Raw genomic sequence first — 24,239 nt, forward strand, 5'->3', positions numbered from 1 at the left:
AGACGACGCAACACAAACATTGCAATAATGAAGTTGAGTAAATACAGGTCAATACCGATGGCAGATGGAAAACGGCGATGTCATACACACGCAATGAATGTTATAAGTAGATTTATAATAAACCTAATTTTAAAGTGTTGTTTTGTTATATATTCTGATTATCAATCCTTAATACTTTGAAACAATATTTTTTTGCAATTAGTCGTCTTATTGTGTTTCAAGTGTCAAAAATGGGGCGGGCAACTCTATGGCTGGGCAGGCAACTTTCCAAAGTTGTCGGCCCTGGCGTCCGCTAACTTTTTGTCACGAATTTCAGACACTGCAAAATACTGATTTCTTTCATTGTTTAATTTTGTAGAATATTTTGCTTTGTGCACTATTTTTTATTTGTCCACAAAACTTAAATATCTGAATAAAGAAAAGGACATTAATAATGTTTAAAAAAAAAAAAGATTAATCGATTAGTCGAAAAAATAGTTATTAAAATAATCGACTGGGCTGTAAAATTATTTTCAGACAGTGAACCCGTCCGTAGTACAGAAAACTTTGTCGACCACTAATCCAAAAAAACAAATATTATAGATTGCGATTTATAAATAAGAGGAACTTCAATGGCAAAACTGTAAAATTTTACCGCTTACACTAGTTGCGGCTAACTACAGCTGTTCACTCTATTTAGCTGCTCTTTGCCGTACCCTGCTCATTTACACTCACCTCTTTCACCTTCAGGTCCCACTCTTCTATTAACCAGCGATATCATTAAACAACGCCTCGGAGCGGCAGCACTAGACAGGTATTTATTTTTAGTCACAAAGTAAATAATAAGCTGAGAATCATCTGATATGTTACTCTGTTTTCTTCCTCAGTGTACACGAATATCGTCTATCCAGCTGGTTAGGCCAACAGGAAGACATTCACCGCATCGTCCTCTACCAAACGGACTACACGCTGACTCCCTGGACCCAACGCTGCATTCGTCAGGCTGATTGCATCATCATCGTGGGCTTGGGCGAGCAGGACCCTGCTGTCGGAGAGGTGAGCTGCAAAGAAATCTGACCTTTTACTCTGGTTGATTCATTATCTGGCAGGGTGATTAGCAGTGGTGATATTTTTCAAGCTGGTGGGCCATGTAAAAGAAACAACGTTCAGAAACAATAGAGGACGTATAAAACTATAATGGTTGTGCACCGTTATAGAATAATCCACGCCGGGATTGCAAAACCATTTTTCGATGACATTTCCCTTTTTTGGCGGAGACATGGGCACATGAGAATAGAAAACTGAGTCCAGATGGAGACTAAAATCTTAAAATGGGGGGATGAACAGCCCACATTTTCTGCGTTCAAGTCAAGTCACATTTATTTGCATAGCCCTCAAACACAAAATGTCTCTAAAGACTGCACAGGTAACAATTACACCATCCCATGATCATAAACCAAAATCTGGGCAAGGAAAATACCTCAACATGAGGAAAAAAGAAACCTTGAGAAGGTGCCTCAGAAGTGGTCATTCCTCTTCCAGGATGACCAGGGTGCAACAGATTTTGCATTGGGTAACAATACACAAAACAAAGTGAACATCAATGAGAAAAACATTAGCAGCAATGACACCGCAAGCCTGCAAAATTGTCCAAAAAGTCCATGAAAGCAACACCTTAATCCTGTTAAAAAAAACTCAAGATGCAAAGAATCCAATGAGAAAGGAAAATGGAGATTGGATGTTGAAAAGTAGCTATTCATTCATCTTTTTGCTCTCTTTTTTCCCCTGAAAAATGCTAAGTCAACAAAACCAAAAGTGCAGAGTCAGTTTTTTGGGGCATTTTTCACATCTTGGGTAACTTGCCTGTAAAAGATGGTGGTCATACCTGAACTCCCTCCCCCTTTTCTTGGGTAGATATACTTTGATCCCAAACGAAAAAATAATAACCATCAGATCAAATGACAGTTAATTATTTTACAAATATTAAAATCATACAATAATAAAGAATTACATGCTGATTAAACTAGGAACATTCAATAATAATAACAATTGTTTTCCCATTATGTGTAAAACAAAATAATTTACACAGCATAAGTGTATATGACCACACCGGTTTGATTTATATGTGAAAAGGTCTGAGTTATTGAGATTTCTCAGATGCATGACACTGTTTAAAGTGACAGTGTGAAATATTTTACAACTACAGGTTTTTGTAGTTTAGAATGGAGTTAAAGGGCATTCATTCAACGAATACGCACTTTGAAAGTCTGAAAGATAACATTTGGGAAATTTTGGAAGACTACTTCCATATTTTTTTTGCATGAGCAAGGATACATTTTAGCTAGCAAGAGAACATGAAAGTTGATACATAAAGTGGATACACTCAGAGTGGCTGAAAAGAGCACATACTTGGAGTTGGTTAGACCCGGTGTAAGTGCCTGACTTTATCAGCTAGCGGGAGAAGCTACTTAACAGGCCAGTAGCAGTTAACAATGACCGTAGCAGCTAGTGGTGAGCCGTAGCCTGCCGCCACGTGGCTAAGATGAGTGGCTAGAGAAGGAAACGGTGGAAAATGGGAAATCTCTAAATCATAGAACTCAATGATCATCACATGAAGGTCTCAGCTGTAGAAGGTAAGTGGTTAACTGCTAAAAGCACCACCAGGATAAGATACCTTATCAAAATAATAATTCGGGCCTTTGTAGTAGTCAGATGGCGACTAAACATGTCTGATTATTTAAAGTTGTCTTTTGATTACATCTTCTTAACCTATGAGTATTTAAAAAATCGTGAGGTAGGGCATGTTTTTTGCTTACTATTTCAACCAATGGCTTTTTTTAATACAAATAATCAAGTATTTGAACATGATACACGGTGATACTTTATATTGTTGATGTAATAAGGACAGTGGTTGGATGAGTTACTTTTTTCCCCCCTAAAAATTGCAGATATATTTGAGACTCTGCAAAATACACACCTAATTTCTTCTTTTTATCTTACTGGATAAATTGGAAAAGTAGCTTTCAAAGTCCTTAAACAGTGCTTGAATTTGGCCATGAAAAAACATGTACAAACCCTGTATTAAAACCCATCCTTACACGATAACCTTGCAACCTCTCTGTTGAATTTGAACATTCCAACACATTTTAACCGTGATAAGAACAGCAGTAGCAGGTTTGTCTTTGACCCTGGGGGCAAAAAGCTGCAACGGATGGATATTAAAGGGTGGAGGCAGGAAATGCACGTGTAGCAGATGGAGAAGTAATTGCTTTCTTGGGGAGGCAGAGTTGTGCAAACAGAAAAAAATAAAGGGATGTGTCCACATTTAACAAAAGAGGGTAGGAGAAATGGGAAAGATCGGTCAATATTTGCCAGGACGCCTGATAAGTCGTGGAGGATTTGATCTTTCAGGGCAGTGTTTTTCAGGCAATGTGCCATGAGACCATGTCCATTGTGCTGCAGGAAATTGCCAGATTTTTTTCTATGCTAAAAAAAACTATTGTGAAGTATCTTTACTCTCTTCTAGTAATCAGCAAAGTAACTGTAACATTCATCCAGATCAGTAGGTGGCAGCAGATAACTATTTCTTTCAATACCAATGATCGTATTTTCTGCACTCTAAGAAAAAATAGACCTTTGTCCTCTATTTTCCATACATAAGGCGCATTAGACTGAAAGGCGGTTCTGTTGGAACTTCAACAAAACAGTCTGATAGGTCAGTCAAACTTGATTAACCCCTTAAAGTTTAGAAGCAAATACGTGTCTCAGGCACGTACAGTCTTTACGGTTCTTGGGATTCAAGATACGCTCACCATTTCAAAATATACAGAAATTTCACAATCGGTCTGAAACAAGATAGCCGAAAAATATAAAGCTTGGGTAGCTCACCAAAGACCTCGTTTTGCAGCCATCACATTCAATGATAATGCACAACCATGGTCTCCGTGAGTGTGTAGGGAATCTAGCCGTGTAAAATATTTTCTTACTCCGAAACATGCGATAATGCCAACAACAAAAAAATCACCAGCAATTATCCCTGCGTAAGAAAGAAAAAAATGATTTACAGAATTTTCAGAATTTTCTTATTAACAAAAACAGAAACCGGTAGAATGTAGTAAAATAGTTAGATCCACTTGCAGTTTTTTTTAAACGATTGTTTTGCAAAAAAATAAGAAAAACTAAAATATTGTGCATAACATTCCTAATTTTATTTATTAGAAATAATCAAAAGGTGAATTTGATGATGAAATGAAATGAAATGATCTGCATTTATATAGCGCTTTTCAAGTCAAGTCAGTCTCAAGGTCCAATCCATTATCAGCCTCCTCATAGCGTCACCAGGAATAAAATCAAGTCCATTTTGGCAGAAAAGTCCTTATCTTGCTTAGGAGTATTATTTTGTTTATTTTCTTTCGTCGAGTCGTTCGCTTCAACACATGTGTTTTCCTTGCCTTCGCGGTCTTCCGAAGAATTTCTGCGCCGTTTTTTTCGTGCCGGAATTATTGCCGTTGTTATCACTTTCGGCATTATGTTTCGACTTATTACTGACACTGAAGAAATGACCAATTTTGTGTTGATTTTCACCTTAAATCGACTACAACCACCACAACAATGATTCGAAGCAACGAGATCTCGTTTGCCGAAATCGGCGTGCAGACGAAAACTCGAACCGCGAGACCAAAACAACAATGGCGGATCTGCCTGACGAAGTGTTTGGAGTGCGGTAAATCTTTGTTAAAATAAAAGTAATAATTACAATTTTTTGTCAAAAAAGTTGCGTCCCGGGGACGCACGTTGATTTGACCAGGGTTGGGTAGGGTTACTTTAACTTGATTCCTTTAATTACTTTTGTATTACTCCAATACCAAATATGAAATGAAATGAAATGAAATGATCTGCATTTATATAGCGCTTTTCAAGTCAATGACTTCCCAAAGCGCTTTACAATGTGCTCCACATTTCCCAATAGCGGCCTTGCAGCCATGTAAGACGCTAACCTGCTTATTGGGGGTATTAGGGGTTCAGTGTCTTACCCAAGGACACTTCGACATGTAACACGGATGAGCCGGGATTCAAACTGGGATCCCTTGATCCCAAGACGAGCGCTCTACCTCCTGAGCTACTGCCGCCCCCATGAATTGGACTTAGCGTGTATTTCTATCATTCAGGACTACTTTCTGTTTTTGCCATTCTCTTCTGGCGCCGCGAGTTAAAATAGTGTGATAATGAGAAAATATTTAATGCTTTTTCATATGTTACCTGTATCACTGGTGGTCTTGTACTTTGGGTTCGGCGCTCTCACCGCTGCTCCTCGCGTATGATTCCCGTCGCAAACAACGTTTTTACGATTTTATTCATCAATGTTTTTCCTTTGTTTGTAGCTTGATTTTATTGTGCTTTTTAACACACAACAAACAAAGAACAAAAGGGGGCAAGGGGGGAACAAAAACAGAAAACCAAAAAGGATGTTTTTCTATTGATCAATCATTGCACAAATATGGTGATATGGCGTAAAACCTTGTGTCGTATCACACATGAATAAATACTCCAATTTTATCCACATTTAAGGCATACTTTCAAAATTCTAGACCAGTGATTTTCAACCACTGTGCCAGAGATAGTCAGGTGTGCAATGAGAAATTATCCAATGTCACTTTTTAAAATTTCAAATTTTATAAAACATTTATGAATCATTTTCTGCAAATATTATGTCATTGTCAAGTGTCTAGGCTGTAAAAACAGGGGGTATTATAAATTATATTGTAATTACCGTAAATTCCGGACTATAAGCCGCTACTTTTTTCCCTAACTTTCAACCCTGCGGCTTATTCAGTGATGCGGCCAATTTATGTAATTTTTCTAGTGGCGCTCGAGTGTTGCTACCATTAACTGCCCTGTCAAAGCTATATTATTATTATTAAAGCTTTGAAAACTCTCTCCGTGTACCGTCTTTCTTTATAAATATGTGTAACCCATGTATAATATGTATTTGCAACTGTATATTTTTGTAATGTATTTATTTGTATTTATTTTAGACACTTATTCTGATATGTTTTGCACGCGTGAACGATAAATGAGGGGCGGAACAAACGCGGGGTGCCGAGTTTAAGTGGGGACCGCAAAAGGTGAGGGACAGACAAGGAAAGAAGAGGGGGTAAAAAGTTGGTTAAATAAAAAGGAGTTGCGTGAGTAAATGTGTTCATCTGATATATTTTTCCCACCCTTACCTTTGGAAAGATACACTTTTTTCCTTGGATTACTTTCAACGGCACCCGGACTCTGCAGGTCTGCATCAAACCTTGAGTACCGGTATCATTTTCCGTTCAAATTGCCGGCTGTGATTTTTGGACTGTGGACTTTAATGAAGGACATTTAGTTTCAATCGCGGGACTTGAAGTCGGGTTTGGGTTACATGTTTAAATGTGGGCGCATGCGGCTTATATACAGGTGCGGCTTGTGTATGTTCAAAATCGGTATTCCTCTCAAAATGTGGTGGGTGCGGCTTATAATCAGGTGCGCTCTATAGTCCGGAATTTACGGTAAACATACTGTTCAGTGTCATTTTATAACATTTTTTGGTGTGCCGCAAAATTTTTCCAATGTAAAAAAACATGCCCTCGCTGAAAAAACACTGTTCTAGACTATTTTGGGATTTTTAGAAGCACCTCATAGTCCGTAAAATCCGGTCAATACTCATTTCCTCACTTTTCCCACCTTCAATCTTGAACGTAAAAAACATTTTTTTTTTTTTATCTAGTTGGAGCGAATGCTGGAAGGAAGCGCGGTCCGGGCGCAGAAGCAGCTGGTCCTGCTGCACAAAGAAGACGGCCCGCCTCCCAAAGGCACCGTGGAATGGCTCAACATGCGCAGCTGGATCTCTAGGCACCTCCATCTATCATGTCCTCGACGGGTCTTCTCGAAAAGAAGCCTGCCCAAACTGGTGGGAGCTGACACTCTCATGTTTTTGCCATTTCATCCCCTAATTTTGTCTATCGTTTTTTCAGTTGGAACTTTATGAACGAGTGTTCGAGAAGCCTGCAGACCGCCACTCAGATTTCTCCAGGTTGGCCCGGGTGCTCACAGGGAATGCAATCGCCCTCGTGCTTGGTGGAGGCGGGGCCAGGTAAATTGAATAGTATTGATTTGCTTTTATTATATTAACGTTGTGAAACATTGTATGACTAAACATGGCATTTCATGGTAAGCATGTAATAAAGACTTAAAAGATAAGACTGTCAGCATAAATAGGCAAAATATTTACAACGTAGTGCTTAGAGCAGAGGTGCTCACAGTTTTTCAGCATGCAAGCGACTCACAAAATAATTGAGTCAAAATTATTTACCTTCTACAAAAAAATGGAGATTTAAGAGCTGTCTTGCTCTCCCAAGAATTTGTGGAATTGAAGTATCACAGGTGTTGTAAAAGGATCGTGGGATGTTTAGACGTGTTTTAAGGGATGGGCAGGGCACCTGTATGATGCGGCAGGGATAAACCAGTGAAAGCTGTCGGACCCTGCTGTTGAACAGTGTGTTGTGTCACCCTGACCCGAGTAACATGGCCGCTTTCTTCTGTCCCGTTTCATCTGGAGGGACGAAAGCATGACCAACTTGGGTGCCGAGGTGCTTAACTTGTTTGGGTGTTTGGGCATTTGCGTTGGCCATGGTCCAAAGAATTTTGTGTTTGTTATTGGCTACTTTGTTTTTGTATGCGTTTGTCTTGCTGTCGGTCACCCCTCTTGAGGGATATGACCAGGGTAGATGGATAGATAGATAGATAGATAGATGGATGGATCGAAGTATCACTATATTTCTCATTGCATGCTTAATTAAACACCATGCACCAATTCAAGCCAGTCTTTTTTAATTACTAGTGTTTTGGCCAATGATGCTCTTGCAAGAAACGAGAAATAAGTAAATATGTTTAATGCTATAGTGCAGTTTGAGAAATTAGGAAAAAAAAAATTAAAACTCTGTCCTCGAACTAGACAAATGCTTAGATTTGTTTTTTTCCTTTATTTTTAAGGCATATTTTTAGGGCATATTGATAAACTCCCACATCGGTATAGTAATATAGCAAATTAAGTATTACATATCATTTACATTACATGTCCATATTTAATGGTACTGGAGAAATTTGGAATTTCCGCTTTGAAAGTCTTTAAAAATTGTTTTAATTTGTCTATGAAAAAGCTGCACGAACTCTGACATGCTCATCATCTGTGTTGTTTCGTAGAGGCTGTTCTCAGGTGGGGATTGTGCGAGCCCTGTGCGAATCCGGCATCCCTGTGGATCTCGTAGGCGGCACTTCCATCGGTTCCCTGTTGGGGGCGCTCTACGCCGAGGATCGGAGCCAAAGCCGCATGCGGATGAGGGCCCGAGAATGGGCGATGGTAAGATGCTTTACCTTGACTCGCTTATTACTGTACTACAGTTTACCCCCAGGATACGGCGTCCTCGCCTTACGATGTTTAAACTTTAATATAGATAGATAGATAGATAGATACTTTATTCATCCCCGAAGGGAAATTCACTTTTCCAGCAGCATCCCTAAGCTGAGAACAATCGAAAATAACTGAGAACAATCGAAAATAACACGGGAGCTGCTGGAGTGGCTGCCATTCGTGACGGCGCCGGAGAAACGATTCAATTTGAATCATGTACAAACAAACAAACAATTGAATCATGTACAAGAAACGATTCAATCTGAATCATGTACAAACAAACAAACAATTGAATCATGTACAACAAACAAACAAAATATTTATGTTTCAATAAGTGGAGTGTTAATAAAATGGGGGGAAAATAATTTCTGATACTGATATAACCAGGTAAAACTAATTTTAAGTTACCTGTCCAAATGAATGTTGTGCCATCTCACCTTTCCCACTCTCTCTGCTCGCTCCTGAAACTTTATCAAATAGTCCAAAATTTTACCTCATCTTCTCCGCTCACCTCGTCGTCCTCTTCTCCTTCCACTTCGCACTACAGAGACTTTTTAGCTGAGCCGTCTCTTATGACACCATCCCTTGATCTAGACCAAACCGACTTGCGCTTGGATATGTGGAGTCTTTTTCAGCCCCTTGTTACAGCATTTTTCCCAATATACGACAACAAGAAAATTATTTTCCGTGCTCCAAAACTTTGGTTGTTCTTGAATACTGGGTTCCTGCGAATCTTTGAAAAGTCTTAAAAGGCCTTGAGTTCATTATTCTAAAACGAAGGCCTTAAGTGGCATTAAAATGTCTTAAATACAATTTCGATCACATTAAGTTTTATATTTGTTTGAACTAAAAAGATTTGCAACTTTAAGAGGCCTGTCTGGTATTGGTCACCATCATATAAAATGCTGTTCTACTTACAGTTTACGCATCATGAAAATGCTTATGAGTAATCTGCTATGGTGAGGGCCACATAACTTTTCTGCTCCTGTTGAGGGGCAGGGGTCAGTTTGTAACAGAAAAAGTGTACCGTATTTTCCGCACTATAAGGCGCACCGGGTTATAGGGCACACCCCCAAAAAAATAGTTTTTGGTCCTATATTTTCCATACATAAGGCGCACCGGATTATAAGGCGCTACAATGGGAACGTGGACAAAACAGTCAGATAGTTCAGTCCAACTTATTACCCCCTTAACATTCCCAAAGCTTGCAAAGAAGCAAATACGTGTCGTAGACACGTGCGGATGCGGTGTCCGTACGATGTCACCAAACAAACAAATGATGATTGACACATTGGTTAGGAAATGAAACGCTGGTATATAAATCCCAGCATACACCGCGGACTACTTCGCCTTCGGGGGAAAATGGTCTTCTTACAACCGTGAGTGTAGTAAATCCAGGAGAGTAAAATATTTACAAATACAGAATAGTAAAAATGTTTTCTCTATGCCGTAGTGCAGGGGTGTCAAACTCATTTTAAGTCGGGGGCCACACGATAGAACAAACATTCTGTCGGGGGCCGGACTCGTAGATTAAAGAGAAAGAAAAAGAGAGATAAAGAAATAAGAGAAAGAGGGAGGGGAAAATAGAGAGGGCGGGACAAAGAAAGAAAAAGAGAGAGAGGGAGAGAGTGTGAGAAACAAAAGAGATAAAAAGTGATGAGAGAGGGGGAAGAGAAAGGGAGAGGAAGAAAGAAATCCAAAGAGAAATAGAAAGACAGAGGGAGAGAAAAGAGAAAAGAAAGCGCAAAGGCTAGGACGAGAGAAAGATAAAAGAGGGAAAAGGAAAAAAGGAAGTTAGAGCCAAAGAAGTTAAAAAGACACAGAGAGAGAGAGAGAGAGAGAGAGAGAGAGAGAGACCGCGAGCGCGAGCGCGCGAGAGACCGCGAAAGAGAGAGAGAGAGGGAGAGATAAATACAAGTACAGTGTCTTTGTTCGAGGCACCTTTCATTGGCAACATCAAGTTGACATATTTCAACCTGCAGCTCGTTTTTCTCTTGCGCTTCTCTGAGTGTTGTCTCGCGGGCCGGATTCAATCCCTTAGCGGGCCTGATCTGGCCCGCAGGCCGCCCGTTTGACACCTGTGCCGTAGTGCAACCCAACCTGTGATTCACATTCATCTTTTTCGGCCAATTGCAGGCTTCATTTCGCCCGATTAGCCTATGCGAGCCTGTAAATGATAAAAAGGATCCGCCCTCTTTACCTCCGAATAACTTTAGCCAATAGTGACTGATTCAAATGATGATTGACACATTGGTTAGGAAATGAAACGCCGGTATATAAATCCCAGCATACACCGCGGACGACTTCGCCTTCAGGGGAAAATCGAGTCGGCGGCTGCTTGCTTTGGTTGCAAGACTTAAATATTGAACCATATATAAGGCGCACTGTATTATAAGGAGCATGGTCAGCTTTTGAAAAAAATAAAGGCTTTTAGGTGCGCCTTATAGTGCGGAAAATACGGTAACTACTGCGGTGGTGCCCAAGTGTAAAAAAAAGTTGAATTAATCGAATCAGGGTTCGGACAGTATATGAAATCCTTGAAAGTGCTTGAATTTCAAATATTGTGTTTTCAAGGATTTAAAATGCTTGAATTTTGGGTGAAGTGCTTGTTAATGCTTGGTTTAAGATCAGGGAATGGTGTAATTGTAATCTTGTGCAGTCCTTTGAGACATATTGTGATTAAGGGCTGTACAAATAAATATGATTTGACTTGACTTGAAATTGTTGCCATGTTTCTCAACAACTCTGCTTTAAAATGACACTGACACTGCTTTCTGGTGGCTTAGCTTTGCCATTTCATTTTTTCAGGATTAACGACAGCTGGCATTATTTTGTATGGCATGGTTCCTATGAAGCGTTATTGCCCCCTACTGGTCGGTGCATGTAGACCTAAACAGGGAACTATGAAATGTGTATTAGTGCAAGGATTACCTATCAATTTTGGACATTTATCATGGGCAATGGTCATTTTTACCCAACACCTATATGGAGAGAGATTTGTCTCGAAAATATTTACAAACATTGTCGGGAATTAAATATTAAAATGTATCGTTTACCAAATTGTTCGAATTCGTTATCTGACTCCATTAACCAAACACAACCTGCATTCACCCAACAATGCGCGCTCGTTTCTTGATGGAAAAGATGAAGAAGATAAGCCGACATTTTCACACGGGGGCAGATTTAATTTCTTTAACAATAAAACTAAGTGAACTCCATCGTAAATGGCCGAATTCGTCGAATTAGTGTCGTCAGAGTCTCTGTGAAGCCTCTCTTCAAGTCCCCTAGCTTTTCTCCTCTCGGCACACGTCTCCCCACAAGATGGTGTCTCGACTCCTCCCATGGGCGTGCCAAGGAAGCCCCCCCCCCCGGGTGTCGTGATGTCTGATAACTCAAAACAACACCGAGCGTTTCTACGTCATCAGGGCCTTGTTCTCAAAACATCGCCTGCCATCCTCCGTCAGAGTCCTGTTATCAAAATTCCCTAGTCAATTTATTCTGCATTTGGAACGGCGTGACCTGTCATTGAACTATAGCCTACTCGGTGAAAATCTTCATTGCACTCAATAAATGTAACTTGTATTCAATCGTATAAAATCCTTTATAGTCAAATGTATAAATTCCTTCAACGTAATGGTCGGACCATAATTGCGATTTACTAAGATCTAAAAATCATGTCTTAATTATTGCACATACAAGATGAAAAATCGCACATGTAAATTGCAGATATATGTAGCTCTACAAGTTTCTTCTTTGAAAGCCCCAGTGTTTAATATTTAACCACTAGATGGCTCTGTATTCTCTAACGGAAAAAAACCAGTGCCATGGAGCACAGCGTAGCATCAAGATGCCAGACAAACATGACGTTATGTGAAAGGCATTATGTGAAAGTTACAAATTTTTCGACCTATGATTTTTCTACTTCCTTAATGAAAAGTTTTTGGGGACCACTAGGAGGCACTAAATATTACACACTGGTACTGGAGAAATTGGAAAAATTGGCTTTGAAAATCCTTAAAAAGAGCTCTAATTGGGCTGTGAAAAGGTTATACGAACCCTGTTTATATTTATGAGGTTGTTGTCATGTTAATATACTCAAACAACTACTACGAAAGATAGTGGATGCGACGCTAGCTTATTGTGACAAGATATTGCTACCGTGCAAGCTCGTTTACTGCATGTTGTCTATCACTTTTGAACATTATACGTGGCTGCTGTCATAAACCAAATGCTTCCTGTATTTACACTTGAGTTAGAAGCCCCGTCGCGTATAAAAACTGGGAGGAAGGGGGTAGTTTAATCATGCCACTGGAGAGCGTCACAAATCATATTCCGGATTTCATCAAAAGACCCATTCCCGTCCTCATTAAGAGACCACGCTGGAATGAATTAGCTCGTGGTGAGACTTTGATGATGATTGTCGTCCTAAGAAATTTGCGTCATGCGAGTTGACTGGTGCAAGAGCTTGGGGATTTCTCTGCATTGATGTTGTTGTCATAAGAGGAATACAGCTGAAAATGTTTATGGGGGTTAAATTAGCATTTTGTATACTTTTTTTTTTTTTTTACTAGTTATAGATGGCAAAGATTAAAAAAAAATCAATTTTTTAACTCGTTTCCCTCAAATGGGAAGAGCCAGTGCCAGTAAATGTTTGCCATTTTGAAGGCCTACAGGAAATGCAGTTTTGTAGCTTCAACCCTCATCTTCAATTAGAATAGAGGTATGTTTTTAACTTTTACCATCGCTTTGTAAATAACAGTTGTACGTTGCTAAGTTTCTTGAAAATACTCGTTTACAAGAAATTTTCAGAGAAAAAGGATTTTCCATCAACACATTGGATTGCAAAAATACTGATTTTATCCATGAACCATGCAAGAACTTTTAAATATGATTTCGGTCACCATGGCGATCGTGTTTCTGCAGACTTGCAAGAAATATCATCTTTTCCTCTAGAAAGAAAATAGCTTGACGCGTTGGCCGTACTGATCCATATCTTCGCTCTATATATATTTTCATGTTGACAATGTCTGTGTATTGTTTGTTCATACTACATCCATTGCAATCTGGTCATTTTATTTTTTTATTTTATTTTCATTTTATCTTATATCTTAATTATGTTTTGTTTTTTTTATTGTTTGTTAATGCAACATCCATTGTAGCTTGGTCATCTTGGAAGGGGTGTTACCTCATGTGCCGTTCCTTCTCAAGCTTTCATCATTTACCTCATGCTGAGATTTTTTAGTTTTCCCTTGCCCTCATGTAGGTTTTAGATCAGATTGTGTAATAATAGTTTGTAGTTTGCAATAGTCTGTGATTTGTGCAGGCTTTTGAGACTCCTTGTGATTAAGGCTCTTACTGACTCCGACCACACCGATTCACTATGCCTATAATCGCTATACGGGGCTCCATACACACTTTGATTGCTGGATACAGGAAGCAACACTAGAAAGTGGGGGCTCCCTCAATGTGAGGATAAAGATCTGATAGATAGATGGATAGATAGATACTTTATGTCATTTATCTGGTTAAAATCACAACTGGCCTTTTCAGTAGCTTCTCTGTCCAGCCACTAAAGTTACCAAGCTCTGACAAACCCCAGCTACTGGCTCTTTTCAGCCAGTCCAGGTGTATCCAGCTCGCTCTGTCTTTTTGATGTCTCTCAGCTTTCACAGCCCGATGTTGGCTAGAAATCATCATTGCTCTCGCAACAAACGTGCAAGTAGGCTTTCACATTTTCTAAGAGGTATCTTTCAGGCTTCCTTAGTGTGTTTTTTTTTATATGCACACGCTTCAGCTCAATTTTAATCTAAAACGACCTCTAGTGGTGAATTATTACTCACTTTCACTTTTATGCAGAACGACAATTTGTTTTAAACCCAACGGTAAGTCGGTAATTGTCGTGTCCATCTGTTGGAGATGAAAATAGCGGGGAAAATGCTATTACCAGTCTGGCAGATTCTACATCCGCCCCAATGAAAAAAAAACCTAGCTTAATTAAATGTCTTACGTGTTAGAGGCGCAATAAAGCAAACCTCATTTTTTTTCCCCTTCGTCTTCTCTTTCTCTCTCTCGCCGCAGGAAATGACTTCCGTGTTCAAAAAGGTTCTGGATTTAACCTACCCTGTCACATCCATGTTTTCTGGCGCTGCTTTTAACTCCAGCATCAGCAACGTCTTCAAGAGCAAACAAATTGAGGTGAGATGAGGTGATCCCAATCTCACCGCAAACAAATCGAAGAAAGGAGGACTGGTTTTCGCTGGGTTGAGTAAGCGTATAATGTATCTGTGGTTATCTGTTTAGGACCTTTGGATCCCATATTTCAATATCACAGCTGACATCAGCGCTTCTGCCATGAGAGTACACACTGATGGTAGGGTCTACACTTGCTTCAGGCTACAGTATTTTATATGAAGAATTTTTTTTTAAAAACTCCTACGTGAAGTTGTATTCATAATCATGATGTTAGACGCTATATTAGTCAGCACTTCTCCAATGGGAGTATATGAAATTTTTATGGACATTTAAGTCAAATATTAAATCATATTCTCATTTTTCCCTTTTAAATTCTTTATTACATGTTTACTCTGGAGTGCCGTGTCTAATCTTGTTACATACAATGTTTCCCCACGTTTATGATAAAGACAATTCTTGTCTGTTCTAAGATTAATTAGATGATTACATGTTGTCATTATTTTGTAATTTTATAATTAAGGCTACACTTTAAAAACAATTGGGTCAAAAATAAGCCAATTTGGGGATTTTTTTTCTATATTTGGCTATTAGTCAAAATTATCCATCCATCCATTATCTGCACCGCTTATCCTCAGTAGGGTCGCGGGGGTGCTGGAGCCCATCCCAGCTGTCTTCAGGCAGGGCACACAGGGACAGACAATCCACTCGCTCGTTCACACCTAGGGACAATTTGGACCGGCCAATTAACCTGACATGTGTGTTTTTGGAATGTGGGAGGAAACCAGAGTGCCCGGAGGAAACCCACGCAAGCACGGGGAGAACATGCTAACTCCACACAGGAGGTTCGATTTCATGACCTCAGAGCTGTGCCGCACACGCGCTAACCACTGTGCCGCCAGGCTGCCCTAGTCAAAATGAATGAATAAATAAATACTTGGAGTAACTGGGAAAATTTTTTTTAAACACAAAACACCGGGTCATTTGAAACTACCAACAAAACATGTGGAGTTTATTTTTCAATATAATCTGCGAAAACCCAAAACAATTGTGGCAAGTTATAATCCATTTTTAGTCGGGAGTAAATCCGTTCAAATTGCTGCTGGATTGGGTAGTTTTTCCTAAATAATCTGGTTAATTTTTGCAAATGTTTATTTATATTTTGATTGAAACACCAAATTTTTGGTCTTCTTTTTTAAGTAGCGGTAAACATTGGGTAATTTTGAGACAACACAAAAAAATAAACCAAAATTCAAGTCACTCGGTTTTAAATGCCTAAAAATTATATTGTTTATATATAACATCCTTACATCATGCAAATATTTATTTTTGTTTAAACCCCAAAAATTTGGCTATTTATTTTTAAAAAGTAGTTTTATTGTTTAGTTTGAAATTTACAATATTAGGTCATTTTAATATATCCTGCCTAAAATTGGTTTCATTCAAAATACAACCCAAAACTAAGGGCACTTGTTTTTTAAGGCCTTAAATGTCTGTAATTTATATAGAACATCCTGAAAAATTGGGTAATTTTATTTGAAACAAAAGGGAAGGATTTTGGAATATTAGGTCTACATTTGATTCAATCTATATTATTTTTTACATGTTTATTTGCCTGTAGTTAAAGATGTAATTTTCAAAAATATGTTTGTCATGCTTTTTTGATGATTTTTAAAAAATATGTCACCTAAAAAAAGTTGAAAGCCCCTGCTCTACACATGTGAAGTAAGCATTAAACATTCTGTTCTCTATTATAGGTTCTCTATGGAGATACGTTCGTGCCAGCATGTCCCTTTCGGGGTACCTGCCTCCTCTATGTGATCCGAAAGATGGACACCTGCTCATGGATGGAGGTTACATCAACAACCTGCCAGGTCTTTTGTTTATATTCACTCAGGATGCACCAAAATCTTCTGGTTGAAACCGAGAAACAAAAATGAAACTCCCCCCAAAAACTTTTATTTTTCACTGTCTTGCTAAAAAAAGGTACAATATAAAATAATAAACAATTGACAGTCTTATCACAAAACACTACTTTCAAGTGTTTCATTTATTACATTTTCATTCAACAACAAAAAAGGCATTCAAGTGCTTAAATCCTCTCAGATAACAAACTGATACAGAAGAACAACGATTTAAGAGAGGTCTTAAATGCAAATAACAAGCAAGTTTATTGTACTTTGAATAAAGTGGCTGGTTATTGTGAAAAATAAATAACTTGAAGTTGCTACTCTGCACACGCCTGCGCTCCCTTTTTATGTACTTAGGGAATATTGGTTTTTAGACTAGAATAAAATAGTACTTTTGTCCTAGGGTCCAGCAGCTGATAGAGAGCCCCCTTAGACCTTGTTTGAATTGTGCTTGTTTCAGGCTTTATTATCCTCCAGAGGATGATGTATTTAGGGATGAGGGATAGACACAAACGATCGGATCCAGCCTGGGGTGAGGGGGAGGGGGGTTATACATGTGGTCCAGTCCATGTATCGTAAATTCACAGGAGCATGAATCGTGTCTAGAAGACTGGAGTATGGGGGAATTGATGATGAGGATGACGATGCAACAAACCGGTCACATTTGGATATTTGCTAAAGTAAAAATAATAAATAGTGATTCAATCTCCTCTGTACATAACTTAGCACCTGCCAATTGACTTCGGTGAAGAATGAACGGAATGTCAGACACACAAAGTACGTGTTCACGAATTAAAATGGCTCAAGGTAGTGAGAAACCCTGCAAAGTCGGCTAGAAGCTACCAAAAACTTGTAAAGAGTGATACAAACTTTTGTGAAAATGTCTTGTTGGGTAAAGCTTGACATGCCAGGTTTCTTTTTTTAACGTGTGCAAATTTAAAAAGCTACCGTCTCATGCACTGACTCACCGCCGATTGAAAGCCAGCTTCACATGTCTCGCCTCACCTTAGACTTGCCGTTCGTCACAAGATCGTTCTTTCGGAAGCCTTTTTGGTTTTGTGGTTTTATTCTAGGCAGCAAGGCGGCGCAGTGGTTAGCGCGTGTGCGCCACAGTTCTGAGGTCATGAGATCGAACCTCCTGTGTGGAGTTTGCATGCTCTCCCTGTGCTTGCGTGGGTTTCATCCGGGCACTCCGGTTTCCTCCCTCATTCCCCCCAAAAAGATGCTTGTCAGGTGAATTGGCCAGTCCAAATTGTCCCTAGGTGTGAATGAGCGAGCGAATTGTCTGTCCCTGTGTGCCCTGCGACTGGCTGGCAAGCAGTTCAGGGTGTCCCCTGCCCACTGCCCGAAGACAGCTGGGATGGGCTCCAGCACCCCCGCGACCCTACTGAGGATAAGCGGTGCAGATAATGGATGGATGGATGGCTGGTTCGCGCCTCGGCCGAGTCATACCTAAGACTTATAACATTGGTAAAATGGCGGCGCCCTCTGTTGGCTGCGGCTGCATCGGCTCGCTACAACGGGTCAGGTGTATCGACATTTCGTTCTAACAAAGAATGACAATACAAAGGAAATTATTATTATTATTATTATTATTAGTCTTGTGCAAAAAAATAGGAGCTGCCTTGATATTCGCTTTATTGTTGATTTTTTTTTCTCTCTTTCGTCTGAATTTCAAACTTAATTCTTTCTTTCTTTTGCCACTCGCAGCTGACGTGGCGCGCTCCATGGGAGCCAAAGTGGTGATCGCGATTGACGTGGGCAGCCGCGATGAAACCAACCTGACTAATTACGGCGACTCACTATCGGGCTGGTGGCTGCTATGGAAACGTCTCAATCCCCTGGCGGAGAAAGTCAAGGTAATGTTGACGCCAAATAAAGTCATCAAGTCCAATTTTCACTTTGGAGGAGTTACTCAATGTGTGCGTAGGTTTTGAACATGGCAGAGATTCAAACCCGCTTGGCCTACGTGTGCTGCGTTCGACACCTGGAGTCGGTCAAGAACAGCGACTATTGCGAGTATATCCGACCCCCCATCGACAGATATCGGACGCTGGAGTTTGGGAAATTTGACGAGATTGCGGTATGTGTACCAGTGTCTTTTAAATATTTTACCTGTTTACACTGGAGTGCCATGTCCAATATCGTTGCCATGAAGAAAATTCAATTCAATGCTAAACCAGGGTTGAACATACATCTTGACTTTTGGCCGCTTTGGCTTCAAAGCTGGGAGGAAAAAAATGATTGATTGGTTGATGGATTTTTCTTTTTGTATACGCTGATAATGAGTCACAATCCAATGCATAAAAATATTGTGAGCCCATCTATTCTTTCTTGTTTGGGTTCTTATTTGTTGCCACTCTTCCATAAAGGACCTTTTTATGCCACTAAGAGTTGTAAGACTAATAGGTGTCTTATGCACTCATTATCCTACCTCAGCAGTGTATGCCTGCAGGTCATCCAATGTCATCATGGGCCTCTTGGTTGCTTCTCTGGTCAGTTTCCTCTTTTCTCTGAAAGTTTAGAGCAGGGGTGTCAAACTCATTTTAGCCTGGGGGCTTCATAGTAAATTGATTGCATAAAAAGTGTGCCTTAGCTGGAGGGTCGGGGTCTTTTTAGAGGCTCAAAATTAAATAATGATTTAGTTCTATAAAATTTCATTTTAAAACGATTATTGAGGGTTTTTATTCCTCAATATTTTTTGCCTCACTAAGATGTCAGATTTTGTTTTGTTTTTTTAACCGTGCATTTGTTAAAAAGAAGAAAACAAAACAACAATTGAAGTTATTTCTACTGTAGTTTATTTAATTTGGGGGAAAGACTGGAAAGGTACACAAATGGCACCAGAACACTAATTCAAAATATTGATAATAATGGTTTAAGTCTTTCTGCTTTTTATTTTCATCTTTTTATGAAAATGTCTACCCGAATATAGGCACTTTGCTGTTATATTTTATATCTATTCTAAAAAAGAGCTAAAGCTTCTTTAAACTTTTGCAAAGATGCGTAAAGTGGGTGCTATTTTCTTTATTTCTGTATTTTTTGTATTGCCTAAAACAGCGCGTCCGTTGCTTTTATTTTAAGTAGAATAACGTCTGGGTGGCCTTACTCGATGTTCTCTGGTTGATAAATGGTAGTCAGCAAATACAGCTACAGTGGGTGCTTTGCGAGTGGACCTGGCCTTGTCGACATCCAGTGTACATACTTAAAACTGTCATTTTTCATTTGTGCTTCTCTCAGCATTGCCTGGCGGGTCACACCAGCAAGCCTGAGATTTAAAACATGGTTAGGAGTGACGCCCAGGTGTTGTTAGGTTTGCAGTGGTTTTATGTGCTCTCCATTTTGATATTATTGCTCGTACGGTGCTCCGGAAGATGTTTAAATGTTGCCAAATCTTCATATATTTACCATTCCTGCTTTAAACTTTTCCTCAACTTTATCCCGGACCTGCCTGGTCTGTTCTTTGGTCTTCATTATGCTGTCTGTTCTCTTATGTCTACTTTCACAGACATATAAGGCCATCACTGGTTCACTTTGTTTGACATTGTTCATCATTTAGGTTGACATTGGATCATTCAGAAGTCATCAAGGAACTTCTGGACTTAATTGGCTAAGCTGAGAGTACTGGGAGCCAATATTTTTGCACCGCCTGTTTTTCAGTATCTTCATTGTAAATATAATTTTAGATGATGAAATAATTCGGCTCCACTTCATGATTGTGTCTCACATATAGATGATTCATATTTCCAGTATTTTATCTTTAAGCCTGAAATACTTTCGCTAGGCACTGTATGACATTGTTTTTTTTTTATTGTACATTACCAAGTCGAGTTTCTTCTGTCGAGTCAGGAGGTGGGATACCAGCACGGCAAGACGGTGTTTGACGTGTGGAGTCGCAGCGGAGTGGTGGACAAAATGCTTAAAGACAGACACCAGGAAGAGTTCCACAACACACAAAGCAAGAACAATGTGAGCACCCACTCGCTTTTCCTTCTGTTTTACGTCGCTATCCTTTACACTTTTTTTCCTTTTTAATACAGAATTCTGGCACACTTGACATTTTGATGAAGCGCCCCATCAATAATTGGCTTTTTTCCATCATTCCGAGACTAACTGTAATCAGCTTTTATGCTGCGCTCTGTTTTAGTGCCAGAAGGAGGCCTCGCGTTGCTCCAGCTTAGAGCTCGCTGGGTTTTTTTTATTTCGCAGTTTTGTTATCTGACCTGCTATCAGACGGCACCCAAAACACTAGTCAGTTGTCTGACTGGCTGAAGGGAATGTTCCTTCCGTCAGTGTTCGTACAGTGCTTGAAATGATTAAAAATGCTTGAATTTGATGTTGCGTCATCATGGTTTGAAAAATGCTAACATTTTTGGCAAAGTGCTCATAAATGCTTGCAATTCTTGCTCTGTTTCTACATAAGTCTGCTTAAAAATGCCAATTTTTCTCTTCCCCGTGATTTACGGCAGCTGAAATTAGTTTGTATGGCATTGTCCTATAAAGCGTAATCACCCCCTACAGGTCACGCCCAAGAGAACAGGTGCAAGCTACACTAAAACAGGGCACTATGGAATATGTATTAGTGCAAGGATATATTTGTTACGTGGTTGGTTGGATCCCTTAACCACTAGGGTCGTAGGGGCACCATTTCACGAACCCTGGCAAGTGTTATTCAGCTTGGGTGGAGTTCCATGCCTTTTAATTCCTTAACGACACTCTTGTTGTTCTCTCTGTCGTATCAGGTTTTGACTTGCCCCAACGCTTCCTTCACCGACCTGGCTGAAATCGTGTCCCGCATTGAGCCTGTCAAACCTGCCCTGGTGGACGGTAAAACCACAACCTGAAGTTGTCCTTTGCTTGAAATATAAAAAAGCATGTGCCATCTCGAATATAGTGCACCTATGTACAGTACATGCATAAACAATTTTACATCCTCCTTTTTCCATATTGTTAACCTCATGCAAAAAATGTCAATACTTCCGATGATTGGTTTTTGGAACCATTTTTAAACCAATAGCTGCGCTTAATAAGGCTCCTATTTTTACATATTATTTAGTATTGATAATGAGAATGTGATTACAACCGCTAAGTAGCGAATAATGAATTAAAATATCTTTCGTCTGGTAGTGGCTTTACTGTTTACACAATTCTCATGCGATAATGGCCTTACCAACAAATAATGAATGCATTTGTAGGAAACATGAACGAAAAAAATCCTTGATACCAAAATGATATCTCATACAATAGTTGCCTCACATTACGTCAGTACGGCCACTATCACATACTAGGTATGTCAGTAGTTAATGCCATCATTGTATGCCAACAGTTAAATGATGGAATTTAGAATTTTAATAATTCCAATATCAAAACGTTAATTAAAAAATAATAATAATGGAGATTGTCATCATACCTCCCATGCATAGAAGAAAAAATTGTAAAAAATATTCAGAAGTGCCATTTACGCATGAGATTAACAAACTAATTTCATTCCCTTATTGCTTTTTACAACCAGCCTTTTAAAAAAAAGTGGAATCACTATAGTTCAATGGAATCCCAGTTTAATACATCGTTTAGTTGAGATAGGAAAAAGGGAACCTTTAAGTGATTTGTGGAGCTGCAGCACCTCCTAGCGCTTGTTTGTGCACACCAGAACCTAACATAGGAGTGAAATTTGTTCAACGAACCACGCTTGTTAAAGTGACAGTGTTTAATAATTTACCATTAAAAGTCATTGTAGCTTTTAATGAAGCTGGAGCATGTGCATTCAAAAAAGACGCACTATGGAAGCCCAAAGGATACTACTGGGAAAAATTCAGTAGTAGCCTATTCCATCTTTTCTTGCATAAGCAAGGATGAATTTCAGCTAGCGCAGGACAGGAATTCTAGTGTTAATACTCACGAGCAAAACAAAATATGTAGCAAGCTGGATACACCCAGAGTGACTGAAAAGAGCTAAGAGATTAATTTGTTCAGAGTTGGCCCTGCGACTGGCTGGAAACCAGTTCTGGGTGTCCACTGCCCGAAGATGGCTGTGATGGGCACCAGCACCCACGCGACCCTACTGAGAATAAGCGGCGTAGAAAACGGATGGATGGATGGATGGTCAGAGCTTGTGTAAGAAGCTAACATTAGTGCTGAGCGGGAGAAGCTACAGAAAAGGCCAGAAGACTGATAAAGCGAAGCAGAATTTGTCAGTTATCTGGACCCTGAGTTACAGAACTTGGCAACGTTCGCTTTCATGACCAACTGTGGCTACCTTAAGTGCCTAGAGAAGGAAACTGTGTAGAAAATTCAAACATGACAAGCAGCAGATACCTGTATCACAGACCTTTGTGTGGTTCGCTTGCTTTACCAGCTGTGGTAGGAAAAAAGTGGTGCGGATAATAACAATAGAATCTAGAAGCGAGCCATAACCTGCTGCCAAGTGGATAACATGAGTGACTAGAGAATATAAACCATGGGAAAAAAATGAAAGATCTTAATGATGGGGTTCTTTGACCATATTTTAAAAGGCTCAGCTGTGGATGATAAGTGTCTGTTAGATAGATAGGTAGATACTTTATTCATCCCCGTAGGGAAATTCACACTTCCAGCAGTATAATTGTGTTGAAAATAAAATAATAAAATAAAGATGGAGAATACAAAAATACCCAATATAACGAGTATTTAGTATTTTGCTACGGAAAATACACACTGTAATAAAAAAGGGTAATATGCAAATGTGAGGGTGGGGTTTAATGTGGGCTTTAACTCCCCCGGGTGGAGTTAAAGAGCCTCATGACATGAGGAAAAAATTATCTCCTCAGTCTGTCCGTGGAACAAGACTGTGACAGCAGTCTGTCGCTGAAGCTGCTCTTCTGTTTGGAGATGATGCTGTGTTCTCTATCTTTATTTTTATTATTTTATTTTTCAACACATGGATACTGCTGGAAGTGTGAATCTCCCTACGGGGATGAATAAAGTATCTAATCTAGAACCACCGAACAAGTTACCTTTGCTTATTGGTCATTCGGGCTTCCGTAGTAGGCAGCCAAACGCAGTGTGTCAAATAATTACACATTACTAAACCTAATATAATGTTTATGAGATAGCACATGTTTATTTGGGTATTGCTTGAATCAATACTATTTTATTTACATTAATTTAGTACTTTTTCACCACCAGGCTGTATTAAAAAAGTACAAAATTGGTCATTAAATCAAGCACAACATGAAGGTTAGAGCAGCCACTCTTTTTCTAAAAATGCTCAAAACCTCCAGGATTTTGGATTATAGAGATTCCACTGCTTTTCCAAGCAATGTAACGGTGGGCATCTTCATCCACTCACAAATTCTTTCCTCTTTTCTTCTAACCTCATCGCTTGCACATTAACCTCCCAGAAACCCCCAAAATGTTATCTATTTTTCCTTTTGTTTTTTTTTCTCTCCTTCCCTCACCTCCCTCCCCGTCAGAGGAGTCAGACTACCACACTGACTATGACGAGGAGGCAGTGGAGAGCGCTCTGTCTGACCTGGAGCTTTACGGTCACTATGGAGAGCACACTGAAGGGGAAGAGACTGCAGACACGGTGCGGGAATCCAGTTGCACGGGCGGGTGATCTCTTTCAAGCACATCATCGGTCACGGGTTTAGTAATCCCGGGCACATTTGACAAAAATCGTCCTGCACGTGCATTGCATTAGCATATTTGACAGACCATTTGTTTTATGTTAAACAAATCAA

At 39.6% G+C, this 24,239-nt stretch overlaps 1 protein-coding gene across 3 annotated transcripts in view; it reads left to right on the forward strand.

Moving 5' to 3' along the window:
- pnpla7a (patatin-like phospholipase domain containing 7a) overlaps nt 1-24,239 on the forward strand; it is a 63,491-nt gene that overhangs the window by 31,571 nt on the left and 7,681 nt on the right. For 2 of the 3 annotated variants that reach the window (XM_088320208.1, XM_088320207.1), the window contains exons 23-35: nt 730-793; nt 867-1,035; nt 6,737-6,919; nt 6,984-7,102; nt 8,212-8,368; nt 14,498-14,614; nt 14,720-14,789; nt 16,366-16,482; nt 18,229-18,377; nt 18,449-18,601; nt 20,368-20,487; nt 21,261-21,345; nt 23,970-24,085. In XM_088320208.1, coding sequence (XP_088176334.1) covers nt 730-793; nt 867-1,035; nt 6,737-6,919; nt 6,984-7,102; nt 8,212-8,368; nt 14,498-14,614; nt 14,720-14,789; nt 16,366-16,482; nt 18,229-18,377; nt 18,449-18,601; nt 20,368-20,487; nt 21,261-21,345; nt 23,970-24,085 — 1,619 coding nt within the window. The remainder of the gene's footprint in view (nt 1-729; nt 794-866; nt 1,036-6,736; nt 6,920-6,983; nt 7,103-8,211; nt 8,369-14,497; nt 14,615-14,719; nt 14,790-16,365; nt 16,483-18,228; nt 18,378-18,448; nt 18,602-20,367; nt 20,488-21,260; nt 21,346-23,969; nt 24,086-24,239) is intronic. The other variant, XM_088320209.1, reaches the window with a different exon arrangement.

Source organism: Urocampus carinirostris, chromosome 16, assembly GCF_059441175.1.
Source record: "Urocampus carinirostris isolate Australia breed hairy pipefish chromosome 16, RoL_Ucar_1.0, whole genome shotgun sequence".
NCBI classification, from domain to species: domain Eukaryota; kingdom Metazoa; phylum Chordata; class Actinopteri; order Syngnathiformes; family Syngnathidae; genus Urocampus; species Urocampus carinirostris.